At 45.7% G+C, this 19,285-nt stretch overlaps 1 protein-coding gene across 1 annotated transcript in view; it reads left to right on the top strand.

Moving 5' to 3' along the window:
- Nucleotides 1-19,285, top strand: part of LOC138296289 (NKG2-A/NKG2-B type II integral membrane protein-like) — a 206,609-nt gene that overhangs the window by 145,361 nt on the left and 41,963 nt on the right. The window contains exon 3 of the mRNA XM_069235287.1: nt 383-547. Coding sequence (XP_069091388.1) covers nt 383-547 — 165 coding nt within the window. The remainder of the gene's footprint in view (nt 1-382; nt 548-19,285) is intronic.

The following is a 19,285-nucleotide window of genomic DNA, read 5'->3' as shown; positions in this document are numbered from 1 at the left end:
GCTGCATTCTACACACATAGAAAGAGGAAAAAACGAGAAGAAATAAAGTCAGCCAAATGTGTGTGGATGACCAACCTGGCCCATCAGGGACCTCTGGACATTCAGTTACCCAGGCACAGTCACATGCCCTGTGCCAAAATGTTGTAAATAAGCACCTGAGCTTTTTGAAAGAGCAGAGTTTCTACTTAGTTAATCTTTTAAACTCTAGCTTTTGTGTATTCCATAAGAGTACCCTATTCACTCAATAAAAATATGTTTCTTCAATCCCCTTTTGCACACCATAACTTTGTAGTGGTAAATATGCTTAAGTTTGCTATTGAGAAGTTATTAAAATATCCTTTCTGATCCACAATGTTTGATATTTTCCCCATAATTCTGCAAGTGCTGGAGTCAATGGAATCAACTACACAGCATGAAGCTCAGATTGAAGACTTTGAACAGAGCCCTGCATCGGAAGCATGCAGTGTTGCACAAGATACCTTGAATCAAACCAAAGCTTCTCTGAGGAATGCAGAGGAAACCTTAAAGAAATGGGCGACAAATGCAGGTAAAGCTCCATTTTTAAAAACAGGAACAAACCTGTAATAGTTTATCTCATCTTCATAGGACACCATAAACCTAAATATACACACACAAACCAATCAGTGTTATCAGAGTTGTATAGCAGGGTTGCATTTTAGCTCCCTTTCTGTGTTAACTGTATTTTAATTCTTTAGATGCACTTTTAGAGGTGTACACCAAAGATGTTCCCTGAGTCGGCTTGAAGGCAATCCCAGTACATGTGATATGTGGACAATGCTATCATTTTAGCTCTCACGGTAAATTGCCTCTAGAGTCTTTTAAATGCTTTTAATGATCTTATGATCAAATTAAAACTTAAAGTCAACAAGCAAAAGTCATTTGTAATGATCTGCAGGCCTAAAAGCACCAAATCTAAATATTAAAGCATCAGGAGGGCCCTTATTGAGAAAGTACCACAATTCAATTATTTACGTGTTTTGTTTGATGTGAGAGGGTCATGGGAGAGGTTAATCAAAGAAAGAGCTCATGTGATATGGTATTTGGATTTGGAAGAAGGATCAGTTTTAAGCCAACAAGAAAGTTGGCCCAGCTTTATAGGAGGTAATGTTTCCCCATTGGGGCATACGGGGCGGGAGTATGGGGAAGTGTTGTTCCAGCGAAGTTGCAGGTAATAGAAAATAAATTCTTGTGTCGATTACTTGTGATTCTTTGAAGTACCGCAGGTTATAATGCACATCTTGAAGTTGGACTGGGTTACCTAGAGGACTTTGTGGGCACCTCCCCCTTTTAGTGTGGTTGAAAATATGGAGTTCCTCGATGGACAGATTCTCTCGAGAAGTCATGAAAGATTTATTGACTTCAGACAATATGCAGTCTATCCCATGTTTGGCTTACATCAAGAATACTTTTCGCAGCCTAGGTTTGAGCACTCTGTTTGACTCCCCTGAAGTGATAGCCCGCAATGCAAAAGACAGAGTGAAAAGGGCCTTTGTTTTCTACAGGGAAGAGGGTTGCATTGTAATGTCTCTTGGGATGCACTCTATTGCTAATTGTATTCAAATCTATAATAATGTGTCCGGAGTGAACTCCTACTTAACGTGGCTTACCAACCCCCGGCATAGATTTTATTTGACAAGGCTAAGATTACATTTGGTTCATCATTTAGTTCCCTTTCCTGTTGCTCACTATAGGCTTGACCAATCCTCACCATGTGATGCAACCTCTTCTCAATCAACAGAGCACTTCATGTTATTTTTTAAATTGTATTGTTCTCTCACAGTCCAGTTTTTGCTCCCCATTTTGTTGCACAAGCATTTTATAGCATAACTGCAATCTTTAGCTACACCGGAAATTTGTTTTTCTCTACTTAGTTATATAACTGCTGCAGGATATTTTATGCTTCTCAATCAAAGGTTGCAGAGTAGGTATTTTAACATATTTTTAAAAGTAATACATTATTGTGTTTTATTTTCAGATATTAATGTGCAGATTGTATTTAGTGTATTTTTGAGCTTTTCTGGTCAAAAATGTGATTGAATAAAGATTGATTTGATTTTGAACTAAGGCCACCCTAATTTTTATACATAGAAACACTATCATCCAATGTCCCTTAAGAGTGATTTTAACTCAGAGTATTAACCACTTATTACTATCCAATGCCCTTGTCTAAAAACTATATTTCAGTAGTCATTGACAACAATAAAACAACCATCCTACCCAATCTCCAACATATACCATTTTTGGGTACCTACATTACATACCCAGTCACAAGAGAAAAAAACTCCTAAGCGAAAAACTGAAAGAGAACAGCAACTCCTACAATAATCTGTTAAATAATGAAACATAATTGTCAGAAGCGCAAAGCTACACTCTTTATAGTGGGGGTATTTGCTTGGTCTGGATCTGCACTGTAAGGCAGCACTCCTCCAAAGCCTGATTGGGACATTGGTTGGAAGAATGAAATAGGGAGGGGGTGTAGGAAAGTATCATCTTGCCTGGCATGTTACCCCCATATTTCACTGTATATATGTTGTTTTAGTCTATGTGTCACTGGGACCCTGCCAGGCAGTGCCCCAGTGCTCATAAGTATGTGCTCTGTATGTGTTCCCTGTGTGATGCCTAACTGTCTCACTGAGGCTCTGCTAACCAGAACCTCAGTGGTTATGTTCGCTCTGCTTTCCAAATTTGTCACTAATAGGCTAGTGACTAAATTTACCAATTTACATTGCCATACTGAAACACCCATATAATTCCCTAGTATATGGTACTGAGGTACCCAGGGTATTGGGGTTCCAGGAGATCCCTAGGGGCTGCAGCATTTCTTTTGCCACCCATAGGGAGCTCTGACAATTCTTACACAGGCCTGCCACTGCAGCCTGAGTGAAATAACGTCCACGTTATTTCACAGCCATTTACCACTGCACTTAAGTAACTTACAAGTCACCTATATGTCTAACCTTCACCTGGTGAAGGTTGGGTGCAAAGTTACTTAGTGTGTGGGCACCCTGGCACTAGCCAAGGTGCCCCCACATCGTTCAGGGCAAATTCCCCGTACTTTGTGAGTGCGGGCACACCATTACACGCGTGCACTGTACATAGGTCACTACCTATGTACACCGTCACAATGGTAACTCCGAACATGGCCATGTAACATGTCTAAGATCATGGAATTGTCACCCCAATGCCATTCTGGCATTGGGTGGACAATTCCATGATCCCCCGGGTCTCTAGCACAGAACCCTGGTACTGCCAAACTGCCTTTCCGGGGTCTCCACTGCAGCTGCTGCTGCTGCCAACCCCTCAGACAGGTTTCTGCCCTCCTGGGGTCCAGGCAGCCCTGGCCCAGGAAGGCAGAACAAAGGATTTCCTCTGAGAGAGGATGTTACACCCTCTCCCTTTGGAAATAGGTGTGAAGGCTGGGGAGGAGTAGCCTCCCCCAGCCTCTAGAAATGCTTTGATGGGCACACATGGTGTCCATCTCTGCATAAGCCAGTCTACACCGGTTCAGGGATCCCCCAGCCCTGTTCTGGCGCGAAACTGGACAAAGGAAAGGGGAGTGACCACTCCCCTGACCTGCACCTCCCAGGGGAGGTGCCCTTAGCTCCTCCAGTGTGTTCCAGACCTCTGCCATCTTGGAAACAGAGGTGTCTGTGGCACACTGGACTGCTCTGAGTGGCCAGTGCCAGCAGGTGACGTCAGAGGCTCCTTCTGATAGGCTCTTAACTCTCTTGGTAGCCAATCCTCCTGGGTCGACTGAATCTTCCCCCTGCAACCGCAGGCACCAAAAGACTGCATCACTGGTCCTCTGGGTCCCCTCTCAGCATGACGAGCGTCGTCCCTGGAACTCAGCAACTCTGCCCAAGTGATTCCCACAGTCCAGTGACTCTTCAGTCCAAGTTTGGTGTAGGTAAGTCCTTGCCTCCCCACGCTAGACTGCATTGCTGGGTACCGCGTGATTTGCAGCTGCTCCGGCTCCTGTGCACTCTTCCAGGATTTACTTCATGCACAGCCAAGACTGGGTCCCCGACACTCCATCCTGCAGTGCACAACCTTCTGAGTTGTCCTCCGGCGTCGTGGAACTCCCTTTTGTAACTTTGCGTGGACTCCAGTTCACTCTTCTTCCAAGTTCCTGTTCAGGTACTTCTGCAGGTGCTGCCTGCTTCTGTGAGGGATCCCTGAGTTGCTGGGCGCCCCCTCTGTCTCCTCCTCCAAGTGGCAACTTCCTGGTCCCTCCTGGGCCACAGCAGCACCCAAAAGCCTCTACCGCGACCCTTGCAGGTAGCAAGGCTTGTTTGCGGTCTTTCTGCGTGGGGACACCTCTGCAAGCTTCATCGCGATGTGGGACATCCATCCTCCAAATATGCATGTAGTTGAAGAACATGCTATTGACAAGAGTGAACTGTAGGCAGGTGGCACCTTGAAACTGACCATCATACATTCCTGGGAATGCCAAAAATGTGTTCTGTTTGCTATGTGGTTTGATTCTTTTCTTCTCAGGCTGAATGTCCTTGTGGCATTACATGATGGAAAGATTTGAAGTAGCTTCTATTGACAAACAAATGTAACGGTGATGGTTGAAATGTTCACATGTGAGGGTATTCTGTTAGTTACCTGTATGAGTAATAATAGTAGATATGTAAAATAGGACATTTTTGGGGCACTAATTTCTCATATGTGGGCATGTGTCATTTTATTTGGACATAGTTTTAAGAGCATGTGTTAAAGAACATATGTGCAGGTACGAGAGGTACACACATCATACACCTCTAGATTCTTCAGGTCGCCTGCTTCGGCTCCACTCTCCATTCTGTGTCCAAGTGATGCTGACAATGCTCCTTATCTGCTCTTCCTGGGAGCTCAAGGTGAGCTGCAGTTCTGTCCACCCCCAGTGGCCAGGCTTTCATGACTTTGCTTTGCTTGTGACTGAGAGACAAGGAGGCATATTTACAAGTCCCGTGCACTGACGGATCATCACGTTTTCCGATGCCCCAGCAGCGCAGACTGCGGACCCATATCTTTGAGGCCAAGGAAAGCCACTTTGCGTGGCTTTTCATGGCCTCATAGATATGGAGTAAGGCAAAGCAGAGCAAGTTGCTGTGTTGCCTTACTCTGTACCATGGGCGTTGCAGTGGATTTTCCCACCCAACACCCATGGCTTTTTTACTCTTTCCATGTGCGCTGCATTCTGCATCACACATAGAAAGAGGAAATCCCTGCACGGATTGTTTTTGTGCAGGGAGGTGCCCCCCCTGCATGAAAACAATCATGCAATGCAGGCACCCTTGCACCATGGTGCAAGACTGCCTCCACAGTAAATTATGCTCCAGCACAGGGGACAGGGCAGAAATACACTGTATTCTGTAAATACAGGCCCGTATTTATACTTTTTTTAGCGCCGCATTTGCGCCGCTTTTTGACGCAAAACGGCGCAAACCTACAAAATACAATGGTATTTTGCAAGTTTGCGCCGTTTTTGCGTCAAAAAACGACGCAAATGCGGCGCAAAAAAAGTATAAATACGGGCCTGTGCATGTAAACTTTTTCCCTCTGGCGAAGGGTGGTAGAGCAAGGACACCTGCTGCGCTGTCCTGTGCCACTATTTTGGTAAATATGCCCCTTGGTGTTTAATATGCTAAACCTCATGTTCAGTCCTCCACTGTCCTAGGTAGTGATAAAACTGAATTCATCTGGGTCACGTGCTTCAATTACACATTTGGACATTGCAAACAAGGTTGTGTGGATAAAAGATAGACCTCTGCAATGGAGTGCACCATTAGCGAGAAACAATGCACACTTGTTTATTTCCTTTGTCATGTCTAATTTCTTCTGTTTATTAAGGTAGCAGCTAAAAATGACATATTTCCTGCTCTTCTATGCCATTTCCAGGCGACAGACGTGTTCTGGCAGGTGTTCTTTCCTCGGGTGTTAAGTCTGGGAACAAGTGACTTGGAATATACTTTCAGTCTTGAGCTGGTACTCAGATTTTGCTATTAATCTTGTTCTCAGAATCCTATATGATTAGGCAATGAAGCAAGTGAAATAAGTGAGTTTGCAACCGTCCTTGAGTGAAGACGGCTCCAAGTAGTGTTGTGATTTCCACAGCCTGCAGGGGCTGTGATTCGATGGTCATACAGTTCTATGAGGCTGAATGCATCAAACTGCCTTGGATAATGACATGAAGTGTGGTTGCAATGCCCCAGCCATTAATTATACAGGCCCTGATTATGAGTCTGGCAGGCAGAAAAGCCTTTGAAAAGTGCGACAGGGCTGTCCATGGGGGCCCTTGCACTGCCCGTGCCGGGAAGATTAAATACTACTTCCAAGGCTCCTCCAGCTGAATGAATATTAAAATACAAATAGAGGGGTTTCAGCCATTTTTTCCTGGCCGTGGCTAGAGCCGCACATATAAATAATACATACTTACAATTCTGTACACCCAATTGATAAAGGTCACAGTTATTATCAGATCCATCCCACCTGGAGGTTAGATCTCTAAGAGGCAGTCTATCTAATCTCAACAGCTGTACAGGCGCCTCACCCCATGTGAAGATTCAAGGCAAGATATGGCTGAGATTGTTTAAAAGTTACTGATTCAGTTAACTTGGCCAGCCTCCTCTTACTGTTGTTGAACTCTTAAGTCTTAAGAGAAGCATTTTGACCAAGTTACTTCTTTTAAAAAAAAATTAAGATGGTGGGAGGAAATGATTGAATCAAATCTTGATTTAGCTGAAGCAATTGTAAAGCTAGATTATAGTTTCTAAAAAACTTAGGTTTTCTTTTAATCTACTAAAAAGTGGATGCCTTACTATGGGCTAAACTATAAGCCATCTTGACCACAGCCACTAGACCCTGTTCTTAATACCAAATTTGAGCCTTAAAGCTGCCACTGAAGGTGAGTTGTCACAAATGGCTTGGCGTCTTAATATTTGCCGTTCCATCCTATCAAAAAAGTTCCATTTGGAAATCTCTGTACCCTCTAAAGCGTACAAGAGAGTGGACGGAATCTTTATTTATAAACCATTAATAGGTGATGGAAATGGCACCAGCGGACTGCTGTAAAAAAGGCATCTAAACCTAGTGCTTGAGATAGAGCCTTAGGGGCATTATTACGCATGTAGTCTTGGTCAGTGAGTGAAGAAGAGAAAATGTTCCCCAGGGAGCAATAGGATTTTACCTGCTCATACTCGTGTTCGCCCATGAACCAGGAAAAGTGAATTTTCTTACCCAGTTTTTTCCCAAGGAAGAATATTACTTGGGATTTCGTTTGAATAATTTGCAGATGGTGCTGTGTGGAAAAAAGGTTTAACGCCGCCAAATGCTGATGTAGGCCTTTCGGAGTAAGATCAATCACAACTATATTGTCTGCGTATTGAAGACAAGAGAGTGGATATCCTCCAATTTTGGGTGCAAAACCATCTGCCTTCTGCAGGAAACTGGGCAGGTCATAAATGGATAAGGAAAATAACAGTGGTGCCAACAAGCAGCTTTGCTTCAAACCATTTTTTGTGGGAAATTTAGCTGACAAGCCCTTTTCTCCTCCTAGCAGAATTTTGCACCAGGTAGACGAGTGTTACGCTATAACCAAATGTAACAGGTTTGGGGGAACACCTAGCTCATTTAATTTTTTCCACAGTATTTTCCTATCCACTTTATTGAAGGCCGTAGAGAAATCTGTGAAAGCGGAAATCTATGAAGGCGGTTCCCCCCGATCTGAACATATTGTTCATTTATAGTATGCATCAATAAGATATTATCCGCAGTACTACGGGGCATATTTATACTCTGTTTGCACCTAATTAGCGTCAGTTTTTTTTTTTACTCTAAAACGAACTCCATATTTATACGTTGGAGCTAGACCCGTCTAGTGTCAAATTTATGGAGTTAAAGTCATTTTTTGGAAGTGGAAATCTACCTTGCCTTAGTGAGATGCAAGGTAGGCATTCCTGTGTAAAAAAGGACTCTGGGCCTCAACGCCATATTTATACTCCCGTGCAAAAATGGTGCCCAGGGAAAGGAGGGATAAAAAAATAGTGCAAAGCTTGCTTCAACGCCTGGGTCAGGGCAGGCGTTAGGGAATCTGTGGGCCTATTTCCATGGTGGAACACCTCCCCAGGGACACTCCCCACACCAGAGGGACTGCGGAGGATGGGGGACTCCAACCCAGGTAGGTACAGGTAAGCATAGGTAAGTATTGTATTTTATTCTGTAAAGTGCCATAGGGAGCCCTGAAATGGGTCCCCTACATGGCACTGGGTGCAATGACCATGCCCGGGGGACCCTGGTCCCCTGTGCTGGCCATTGGGGTGGTGGGCATCACGCCTGTCTTTTCTAAGACAGTCATGTGGAATGGATGGTTTTGCGTCAGAAAATGACTCTAGACAAGTTATAGTAATTTTTTCTTTTGACTCTAACTTGCCTAACATCATTTTTTGGTGCAAAAATCCCTTCTTCCATAGCGTCAGCCCCACCCGACTAACGTCATTTTTTTTTTACGCTAGCCCACCCTTTCCACCAGCTTGCACCATTCCATAAATATGGTGCCTGCCTGGTGCATAGGAATGGTGATAAACTTTTTGGTGCAAAACTGCTTTAGTGCAGTTTTGCACCAAAAAGCATAAATCAGGGCCTATGTTCCTTCTGAAACCTGCTTGTTCCAGGGGAAGTATCTAATTTTCCTCGATCCAAGATGTTAAATCTGTTAATATACTTTTCGCGAATCTCTTGCCAGTTGCATCCAGTAGTGCAATTTTGCGGTAGTTTATGGGTAGAGATTTGTCATCCTTTTTATATAATGGGACTATGACACTCTCCGTCCAGGAGTCATAAACTCTACTTTTTAAATAGCAGGCGTGAAAGACTAGGTGGAGAATTTTTGCCCAGAGAAAAGGTTCTAGTTTAATTAGGGACATCAGGACCTCATCAGGGCCCATTGCTCCGGAATTCCTCATTGACCTAATAAATCCCTCAATCTCAGTCACGGAGGGGGGAGCCCAGCAGTCCACTGCAGATCTGTTGTTTTTACTCCAATCCATTTCCCATGGCTCTTTCACCCTTTTTTCTGCGTAAAGGGAAAATATGCAGTTCCTCCAATCAGCCTCGGCTATGGGGGAGCGCTGGAGGGTTAACACTTTCCGCAGCCTTTAGAAACAATAGCCCAGAATTTAGGGGAATTTTTTGTCAGTGCTGCTTCCCTCACTGCTATCCACATCTGCTCCGCCTCCTCCCTCCTTATACCTAACTTCACACGCGCTATTCTTCTCTTTAGTAATTATATTTTCCTACTCCTATCCGTGGTCTCCCATTTAAACTGTCTCCTTACCAATTTATTAATTTGTATATTTACCAATAAAATGGATTGCCTTACTTTCTTTTGTGGAGGCTTGCAGCGTCGATATGAGACACTTTGGGTAAATAATATAGAGGATCCACATTCAATTCATCAACATGTCTCACTAAGCATTCAAGTGCTTTTTTTACAGAAAACATTTTTCCGGGGGTCCAAAGAATTCTACCTGACCTTGCCCAAAGGATTCCAGGAATCTATGGAGGAGAACTGCATTTTCAAACAAAAGAATCAAAATTGTATGATCACTAAAACTAAAAGATGTATCCTTAGCTCGCATGTCCTCCACTGATTGGGCAATATTGTAAGAGGCTAACGTGTAATCAATAATAGAACTGCCCTGTGGGGATTTATGTGTAGAAGCTGCAGGATAGTCAGAACAAAAACATCCATTTAGGATAATGCAACACAGGTCCCTCAAACCTTTCAATAGGGTGTGGCCCCTTTATCCATCCTGATTCTAGGGGGAAATACATTGGTGGAATATTTAAGGCGGTTTCCCTCTCTGCGTCCCCAAAAATGGAAAGGGATAGATTGGAAATATTACAATTTAAATATCCCGTTATCAGTAACTCATCTACACTTTCATGTGGATTAGAGCAGATTATAAAAATGTGATTAAGCATGTACAATAGGACTCTATCAAATTCCTTATCTAGAGGAATATAGACATTAACTATTAGCAAGGGAGTTTTTTCTGCCATTCTCCAATATTGGATGCACCCTTACTATCGGAACAAAATTTGAGGAAACGGCAGACTAACATATTCCTATATATATTTGTTACTTAATAGCATGGCAATACCCCCTTTTGCATGCCCTTTCTTTGAGGGCTGTGCCTTTGTACTTAAGACCAAATACAGAGGACAGGAGAAATCTGCTACACTCCAGGTGTCCTGAATGCAGATTACATCCACCTGTAGAGAACAAATAAGATCTAATTTTTCAGAATGGTTCCCTAATCTTGCAGCGTTCCAGGAGACCCTGGAGAAACTCTGGTTAGTAACAGGGTTGTGAGGACATTCCCTTTGCCCGAGTGCAATTTAAAATATTATCTAAAGCCCTTGCCAACCAACTCCAATTTTCCTTTTTGGGACCTGTAAAATACGAGGGTACATCCTCCATAATCTTCACCACTGTTCCACCATGGGAAACAGAAACTTTTACGTTTTCCAAGGGGGAAGCATTTAAAGCAGGCCTTTGATGCAAGTTGGTACCATTCGCACATTGGGCAAAGTGGGGCTGTTTCCGATTAGGAGGAACGTCCTTAACCCATATTGGAACGACATCTATACCTCCACACTGTAACTGCTCACAATTAACTAAAATCAGATTTAAAACAGTTTTACAAAAGAACCAGACTTTTGTTTTTATCACTTCTATACTGTGTTCGAGATAAACCCGAAAAATATCACAACTGTCATTAAACTTTAGCTTGTCAATACATGTGAGGCAAGAAATTAATATAGAACAATTCAAAATTAAGTTTGGGTCAAATAAAGCAGAAAACTGTAAACATTCAGGGGTCTCTATATAGCCTTGAGATACTTCTTCCATACTATATTCTTCCCCACCTTTATGAAGATCTGACGTATAGTTCGCTGCCAATACATTTGCATTTACATTGCAGGTAGAGATATTGTGTGGATTTAAGAGAGATGACAGACTCAGGGGAGAGAGTCTGCTGCACCTCCGGTGGAGAAACAGAGTCTTGTTCTCCCCGTGAGATTAGAGGGCCAGCCGATCTCACCACCTTGGGCCTCTCCATCCTCAGTACCAATTCATGTTCTTCTTGCTGGGAGGTTGTTCCATTATGGCCCTTGTCCTCAAAATCAACCCTTCTTGGGTTCTTTTTACCGATTTTCCTATTTCTCAGTTTTTCCCCTTTATTTTTTTTTTCCTTTTTTTCTTAAATTCTTCTCTTTTGAAGATTTTACAGCCAAAATCCCAACATGCTCTACCGCCGATAAGTCAGGGTATACTTTAGGCAAGAAAACGGAAAAAGGGGCTACTGGAAGGCTTAACTCAGTTTTAGGCATAGCAGGTTCAAGACCTATAGGGGCCACACTCTCCTGTGTAGAAGCATCCTGTGCATTTGAAAAATTCCAATGTACCTGTGTACCCTGATCAGAGAGGGAAAGTAGAGAAGGTGGAATCACAGGCGCACAGGGGACTGGTGAGCACAAAAGCGGTTGAGAGTCTTGACACCCCGACTTTAGGGGAGCAACCTTAGTAGCCCTACCGGAAATCACATCAAGTCCTGGTTTGAGGTCCTTTTGATCAGTGAGCAGAGGGGGAGGACAGGAGAATTGTCTGTGAAAAGGATCAGGCAGGTAAGGTTTAAGTTGAGAGACATGGAATACAGGGTGTATTTTCCACGTCCGGGGCAGGCGGAGACGCACAGACACTGGGTTAATCTTTTGGAGAATCAGAAAGGGACCATAAAAACGGGGTCTGAATTTGGTGAGTCGGAGAGGTAGGAATCTAGAGGAGAGCCAAACTTTATCATGGACCTGATAGTGAGGAGCCTCACAACGTCTCTTATCAGCTATTCTTTTCATGCGAGACTTAGGGGGTCATTCTGACCCTGGCGGTAATTACCGCCATGGTGGAGGTCGGCGGTAGCACCGCCAACAGGCTGGCGGTGCACCGCTGGGCATTCTGACCGCAGCGGTTCAGCCGCGGCCAGAAACGGAAAGTCGGCGGTGTCCCGCAAACTTTCCGCTGCCCTTGAGAATCCTCCATCCGCCGCCATGGGGATTCTGACACCCCCTACCGCCATCCAGTTCCTGGCGGTTCTCCTGCCGGGAACAGGATGGCGGTAGGGGGTGCCGCGGGGCCCCTGGGGGCCCCAAAAAGAATTTCAGTGTCTGCCTAGCAGACACTGAAATTCGCGACGGGTGCAACTGCACCCGTCGCACCTTCCCACACCGCCGTCTCAATTCTGAGCCGGCGTCCTCGTGGGAAGGGTGTTTCCCGCTGGGCTGGCGGGCGGACTTTCGGCGGTCGCCCGCCAGCCCAGTGGGAAAGCCAGAATGACCGCCGCGGTCTTTTGACCGCGGAGCGGTCTTTCGGCGGGAACCGCGTGGCGGGCGGCGACTGCCGTCCGCCGCGGTCAGAATCACCCCCTTAGTGGCCACAAGGTTGGAATGGAGAACACGTTGGACACCCCGTAGTTGTTGGACATAGGAGGAGATGGCAGGAAGATTGGAAGTATCTTTCAGGGGAGTCGGAAAGGCCTTTGGATGGAAACCGTAGGAGCCATAAAAAGGGGAAACCTTCGAGGCACTGTGTATGGAGTTGTTATAGGAGAATTCTGCAAGCAGTAGATAGGTAGCCCAATTACTCTGAGTAGCATTGCAGAAGCTACGTAAATATTGTTCGAGGCCTTGATTGAGTCGTTCCGTCTGTCCATTAGTTTGAGGATGGAACCCTGATGATAAGGCTACTTTGATTCCTAAGGTCTTACAGAATTGTTTCCAGAATCGGGAGATATACTGAGGACCCCTATCTGATATAATGACCTGAGGTAATCCATGAAGTCGAAAGATTTCTTGTGTAAAGATTTGACCTAAATCTCTTGCCGTTGGCAACTTTCTTAAGGCCGTGAAGTGCGCCATTTTAGTGAAGAAGTCCACATTTACCATTATTACGTGATTTCCATTTGAAGAGGGTAAGGAGCACATGAAATCTGTGGAGATGGTGTGCCATGGTCCTGGAGGAACTGGTAGTGGGCGAAGTAAACCTACTGGTTTAGTACGGGGTGTCTTAGATTGAGCACAGATAGGACAGGATGATACATATTCTTCCGTATCTGTCTTGAGAGTTGGCCACCAGAAGGAGCGAAGCAGAAGTTCTTGAGTAGCTTTCATTCCTCGATGACCTGTGATGGGGGAGTCATGGCACATACGTAAGGCTTCGGTCTGTACTACTTTAGTGGGTAAAAACAGGGCCTTATCATGATAGTAATATTCTTGATCTCTATGAAGTTGCGGCCGCAACTTATTCAGCTCTGTCTCTCCTAGACGGGAATATTCAGACTTGACTTGGTCTAAAAAAGTCTGTACTACTCCAATGATCTTGTTATTGTCAAATAGGTTCTGTACAGTAGAATCGCTGCACTCAGGGTAACGTCGGGACAAGGCATCCGCCAGGATGTTCTGAGAACCAGGGATGTAAGTGATATAGAAGTCATATTGGCTGAAAAAGAAAGCCCATCGAGCCTGCCGGCTATTTTGACACTGAAAGTTTCTTAAGCACTGTAGATTTCTGTGGTCTGTCCGGGCTTCAAAAGGTTCCTTTGAGCCCATCAAAAAGTGTCTCCATTCTGTGCAAGCCGTTTTTAAGGCGAGTAATTCACGTTCTAACACGGAATAGTTCCGCTCAGAATCGGATAAAATGTGTGACAGGTAGAATACAAGGTGTTCTAAATCATCATCGTCTTGTCTTTGCAATAAGGCAGCCCCAATGGCTCTTTCTGAGGCGTCTGCGACAACAATGAATTGTTTGCTGGTGTCTGGGTGTCGTAGACTAGGGACTTGAATAAAGGCTTTCTTTAAATCTCGAAAGGCTAACTCTGCGTCTTGTGTCCAACAAAATCCCTTCTTTAGATGTTCTTTTTTAAGGGTTTGAGTAATGTAGCTGGTTCTCTGGGCAAAGTCTGCTATGAATTGTCGATAGAAGTTGGCTAATCCCAAAAAACACTGAGTCTCCTTGATGGAAGAAGGAGATGGCCAATTCAATATAGCTTGCACCTTGTCTGAATACATGGCGACTCCAGTTTGGTTAATGCAATATCCCAAGTATTTTACTTCCGTCTGATCAAACTCGCACTTTTCAGGTTTGCAGAATAAATGGTGTTGTCGGAGTCTCTCTAAAACTTGGCGAACATGCTTAGAGTGTTCCTCTGGATGAACAGAAAAGATTAAAATGTCGTCGAGATACACCACCACTGTTTGTTGCAAAAGATCAGAAAAGATAGAATCCATGAACCTTTGAAAAATGGAAGGGGCATTGGTGAGTCCGAATGGCATTACTCTATATTCATAGTGACCAAAGGGTGTTCTAAAAGCGGTATTCCACTCATCACCCTTTTTAATTCTAAGAAGATGGTAGGCTCCTCGGAGATCCAGCTTGGTGAATCTCTTTGCCCCTCTGACTGCTTCTAGGATGTCCTTTATGAGGGGTAATGGGTACCGATCTTTAATAGTGATCCTCTGAAATCAATACAGGGACGCAAATCTTTAGTTTTCTTAGGCACAAAGAAGAGAGGAGCCCCAGCAGGTGAAGAAGAGGGAGCAATCAACCCGCTTTGTAGGTTCTCATCAAGGTATTCTTTAAGAATCTGCTTCTCCGGTTCTGTGAGAGAGTACATTCGCCCGAAAGGAACCACTGTATCTGGTTCTAAAGGGATGGCGCAATCGTATTCTCTATGGGGTGGCAGTTCAGGTTTTTCTGGCTTCTGGAATACATCGGCATATTCCTGATAATGCCTGGGAACTCCCTGTAGGACGTTAATAGAGCATCCCACCTTAGGGCGTGCTGCTAAGAGACCTTTTGGGGACCAATAATCCCCTGCGAGATAGCAGTGGTGTTGGCAAAAGTGAGAGGATAAGGAAATAGTTCTTGTTTCCCAGTTGATGTAAGGGTTGTGCCGTGTGAGCCATGGAATTCCCAGGATCATGACGTGGTGTGGTGATGAAATTAAATCAAACGAAAGATTTTCTTGGTGTTTCCCAAACTGTAGACAGAAGGTAGGGGTGGTATATTGTACGGGTCCTGAGGCCAAGAGTGATCCATCCACCGTGTGTACTTGTTCTGGTACTTCCTTAGGTATTTGTGCTATCTGTCGTTCTTTTGCCCATGCTTCATCTAAGTAGATACAACTGGCTCCGCAGTCCAATAAGGCCAAGGTTCTTTCTTCCCGGCCATCAGTTAAATGAAGGATAACTGGTAAAAGAAAAAGAGCAGTTCCTTCCTCCCTGGAAGAACAAATGGAAGGTATTTCACGATATCCCGTCCTCACCCTTCTCACTGAGGATGGGAGTTGGCGTTTCCCAAGGGCTTGGTTGGACGAATGGGGCAGGTGCAAATTAGGTGAGCAGCTGCACCACAATATAGACAAAGCCCCTTCCTTCGTCTATGTTCTCTTTCACTAGCTGATAAAGGTCCTCGAGCCGTGTCAATTTGCATTGGATCTTCCTCGGTATTCCCCTTAGGTTCAGGACGCACTTCCTCAGTACGATGAGAGAAGGTGCGAGACGTCACTGAGTGAGATGGCAAACGACTCTTCTTTTTCTCCATTCTTCGTTCGTTCAACCGATATTCTATCGTCAGAGTCTGATCCATCAATCCTTTAAGGTTCTCTATTCTAGCAGAGTGCACCAGTTCATCCTTAATGTCCTCTCTGAGACCTCTATGAAACAGTGTCACCAAGGTACGTTCCACCCAGGATGTTTCTGCTGCTAATTGTCTGAATCGGGTGATGTATTGTAATACATCTTGATTCCCTTGTTGGATTTCGCAAAGAGCTTCTTCTGCTGACGCCTCGAGTCCAGGGCGTTCAAACATCTGTTTAAAAGTAGTGATAAAGGTGGAATAATTAGACAGGCAAGGATCCTTTCTTGTCACTAAAGGAGTGGCCCAAGCCAATGCTGGCCCCGATAAGGCGCTAATCAAATACCCCACCTTGGTTTTGTCTTGTACAAATTGCGAGGGGTGAAAGACAAAATAAACCGTCAAGGCATCCAGGAATTCCTTTAATTTGTTGGGATCCCCGGAGAAACGAGGTGTAGTGGCAGATACTGAGGGTACATCTGTGGTCCTGGATGCAAAGGCTTGTCGATAGACGGTATTTTCAGTACGTAGCTGTTGGAGTTCTTGAGCCTGCTGTTGTATCGTCATAAGCAGGGTCTGGTTCGTAGGTTCCGTATTTGCCACTGGATTTTCCATGGTTCCGGACTGCAACTGGATTTTTGGGCGTTGCAATCTGTCACGGTTTTCAATGGGCTTACCGTCGAAGTTGAGAAGAGTTGGGGAACGGCCCAGGTTCCGGCAGGTTCTGCTCTGGCCGAGGTAGGGGCGACCCCTTCCGGTAGCCCCGGTGCTGTTTGACAATAGCAAGCCACTACAGTCCGTGCCCTCCAGAAGGAGTCCCAGAGGAAAAACCCCAATAGGGTAAAAAACCTCCAACAGGAACTCCCTGAAACAGAAGGAGGACACCAAGGCGTTAGAGCTGAAGATCCGGAGAACAGGAAGACTGGAAACGAAGACAGGTCAGGAAATACTGGATTCACAGGAAGAAACCAGTCAGAGTATGACTACCACCAAGGAGTGTTGCAACGCCATGAACAAGCAGCTGAATTCCCCTTATATACCTCTAGACAGGAAGTAGGAAACAGGAAGTAGAAAAACCACCATCTTGGATTGGGGAAAAGAGTATAATAGTGAATCAGGTACATGCGTCCAAACAAAGAAAAATAATGCATGCTGGGAAGAGAGGAAGTGGGTAGCATGCTGGGAAAGGGAAAAGGTCTGCATAAAAGCACCATCATGTGCAAGTATCCGGCTTTTGCCTGTGCATGCTGGTAAGTGCCCAAAGTACATACTGTCCAAATGTAAAGCGCATTAATGCGCTGTGCGCGGCAGGATCTAGACCCAACTCGAGGTCTTTCTCCAGCTGCGTTTGTCCTTACTGGAAAGACAAAAGAAGGGGGCGCGGCGAGTGCCGCGACCCCTGAACGGACTCGCGGCCTTCCCCGCGACCCGCACGCAAGCCGCGGCTTCCCTCGCAGCCTGCATGCAGGCTGCGGCTTCCCCCGCGGTCCGCATGCCGGCCACGGCTTTCCCCGCGGTCCGCACGCAGACCGCGGTAGAATGCCGTGACGCGGCCGCCTGAGCCTGCAGCCGCGGCCACCGCACCCGCCGCGTCGCGACACTAGCAGTGTAGGTGCTCTCCTGTCGAAGGTCAGGTATCTAGTGATTCAACAGATAGAAAATGGTGGTGACGTCCGTGGCGGTGACGTCCGCGGCGGGGTGCATCATCACCGCCAGCGCACCTGTTCATTGGCTCCAGGGACCCATAGGGTCCAATGTTAACCAATGCAGCATTGCGCCGCACTCTTCTACCGCCTACTGCGACGGTGTCCAACGCCAGTGCAGCTACCCCACAATTCCATTGTCCCAGTTTAGAGGTCAGGCAGCCGCCATTTCAGGGGCCCACATGGCTTCATTTACTACTGCGTCACACATACCGAGGCCTACACTCAAAACATTTCCCGGATGGGTTAATTGTCTGTTGTAGTCTTGTGTGTGACTGTGGGTACATACCTGGAGGAATGGTGACAGTTTCTTCGCTGTTGTCCTTCTTAGGCACCGTCAGTTGGGACATATTGGAAGATGGCGGAATCCGCCGGTGTACCGACCGCTGGTGGACCTGTTGACAATGGAAGAGAGACATTTGATCGTGACCTACCGGTTCGACTGTGCCACAATCCAGGAACTATGTACCCAGTTGGAGCCAGACCTGATGTCACCAATCCGCCATCCGACTGGAATCCCCCCTGACGTGCAGGTGCTGTCAGTGCTCCATTTCCTTGCAAGTGGCTCTTTTCAGACAACAGTGGCCATGGCATCAGGGATGTCCCAGCCTATGTTTTCCAACGTGTTGTCTAGAGTGTTGTCTGCCCTGCTGAAACACGTAAGGAGATACATAATTTTCCCTCAGGTGGAGGATTTGCCTACAGTGAAAGGTGACTTCTATGCCCTTGGACATATCCCCAACGTCATAGGTGCCATTGATGGGACCCATGTAGCTCTGGTCCCCCCCGCAGGAGTGAACAGGTGTACAGGCACAGGAAGAGTTATCATTCTATGAATGTCCAGATGGTCTGTTTGCCAGACCAGTACATCTCACAGTTAAATGCTATATTCCCTGGCTCAGTGCATGACGCCTACATCCTGCGGAATAGCAGCATCCCTGATATGATGGGTCAACTCCAGAGGCACCGTGTATGGCTATTGGGGGACTCTGGTTACCCCAACCTGTCCTGGCTATTGACCCCAGTGAGGAATCCCAGGACCAGGGCAGAGGAACGGTACAATGAGGCCCATGGGCGGACTAGGAGGGAGATCGAACGCACCTTCGGCCTCCTGAAGGCCAGGTTCAGGTGCCTCCATATGACAGGTGGGTCCCTATTCTACTCACCGAAGAAGGTCTGCAACATCATAATCGCCTGCTCCATGCTCCATAACTTGGCATTGCGATGCCAGGTGCCTTTTCTGCAGGAGGATGATCCAGATGACGGTGTTGTAGCAGCGGTTGAGCCTGTGGAGCCTGTGGACAGTGATGAGGATGAAGCTGATGAAGAAGAAAACGACAACAGGGAGTCAGTCATACAGGAATATTTTCAGTGAGACACAGGTGAGTACATTTTCAGCTTTAAAATAATATTAACTTTCACACGTCTACCTCTATCCTGTACCTACATTTCACTCACTATTTGTTAACTGAGTTGTCCCCTTCCATTTCAGTTTCACTAATGTGGTAACCTACGTGTCAACAGCTTGCACCCTTGAAAGGCTTGTGATGTGTGACATTGGTATGTTGGCCTTCCAATGGGTAACCATTTTTGACACTGTAATTGACAATACAAAGTTCAAAATCATTGACTGACTCAAGTTTTATTAGCGTTTCAAGGGTGTTTGTTTAAGTGCATAACAATGAATGGGGGTTGTGAAATGGGGATGGGTTATGGTGGAAGAATGTCCATGGCAGAGTCCAGTCTATTAGTCTCACAGGTACATTGCACATCTGGCCATTGGAAATGGAGCTGGGGCAGTTCCGATTTGGACAGGGTAACAAAGTGGTACAGTGGGGGGACAATCAGGGTGGTCTTATTTCCTGGCGGGGGTCTTGCCATC

This window comes from Pleurodeles waltl, chromosome 1_2, assembly GCF_031143425.1.
Source record: "Pleurodeles waltl isolate 20211129_DDA chromosome 1_2, aPleWal1.hap1.20221129, whole genome shotgun sequence".
Classification (NCBI taxonomy): Eukaryota; Metazoa; Chordata; class Amphibia; order Caudata; family Salamandridae; genus Pleurodeles; species Pleurodeles waltl.
The sequence above is the reverse complement of the archived record's forward strand: the minus strand, read 5'-3'. Positions and strand labels throughout refer to the sequence as shown.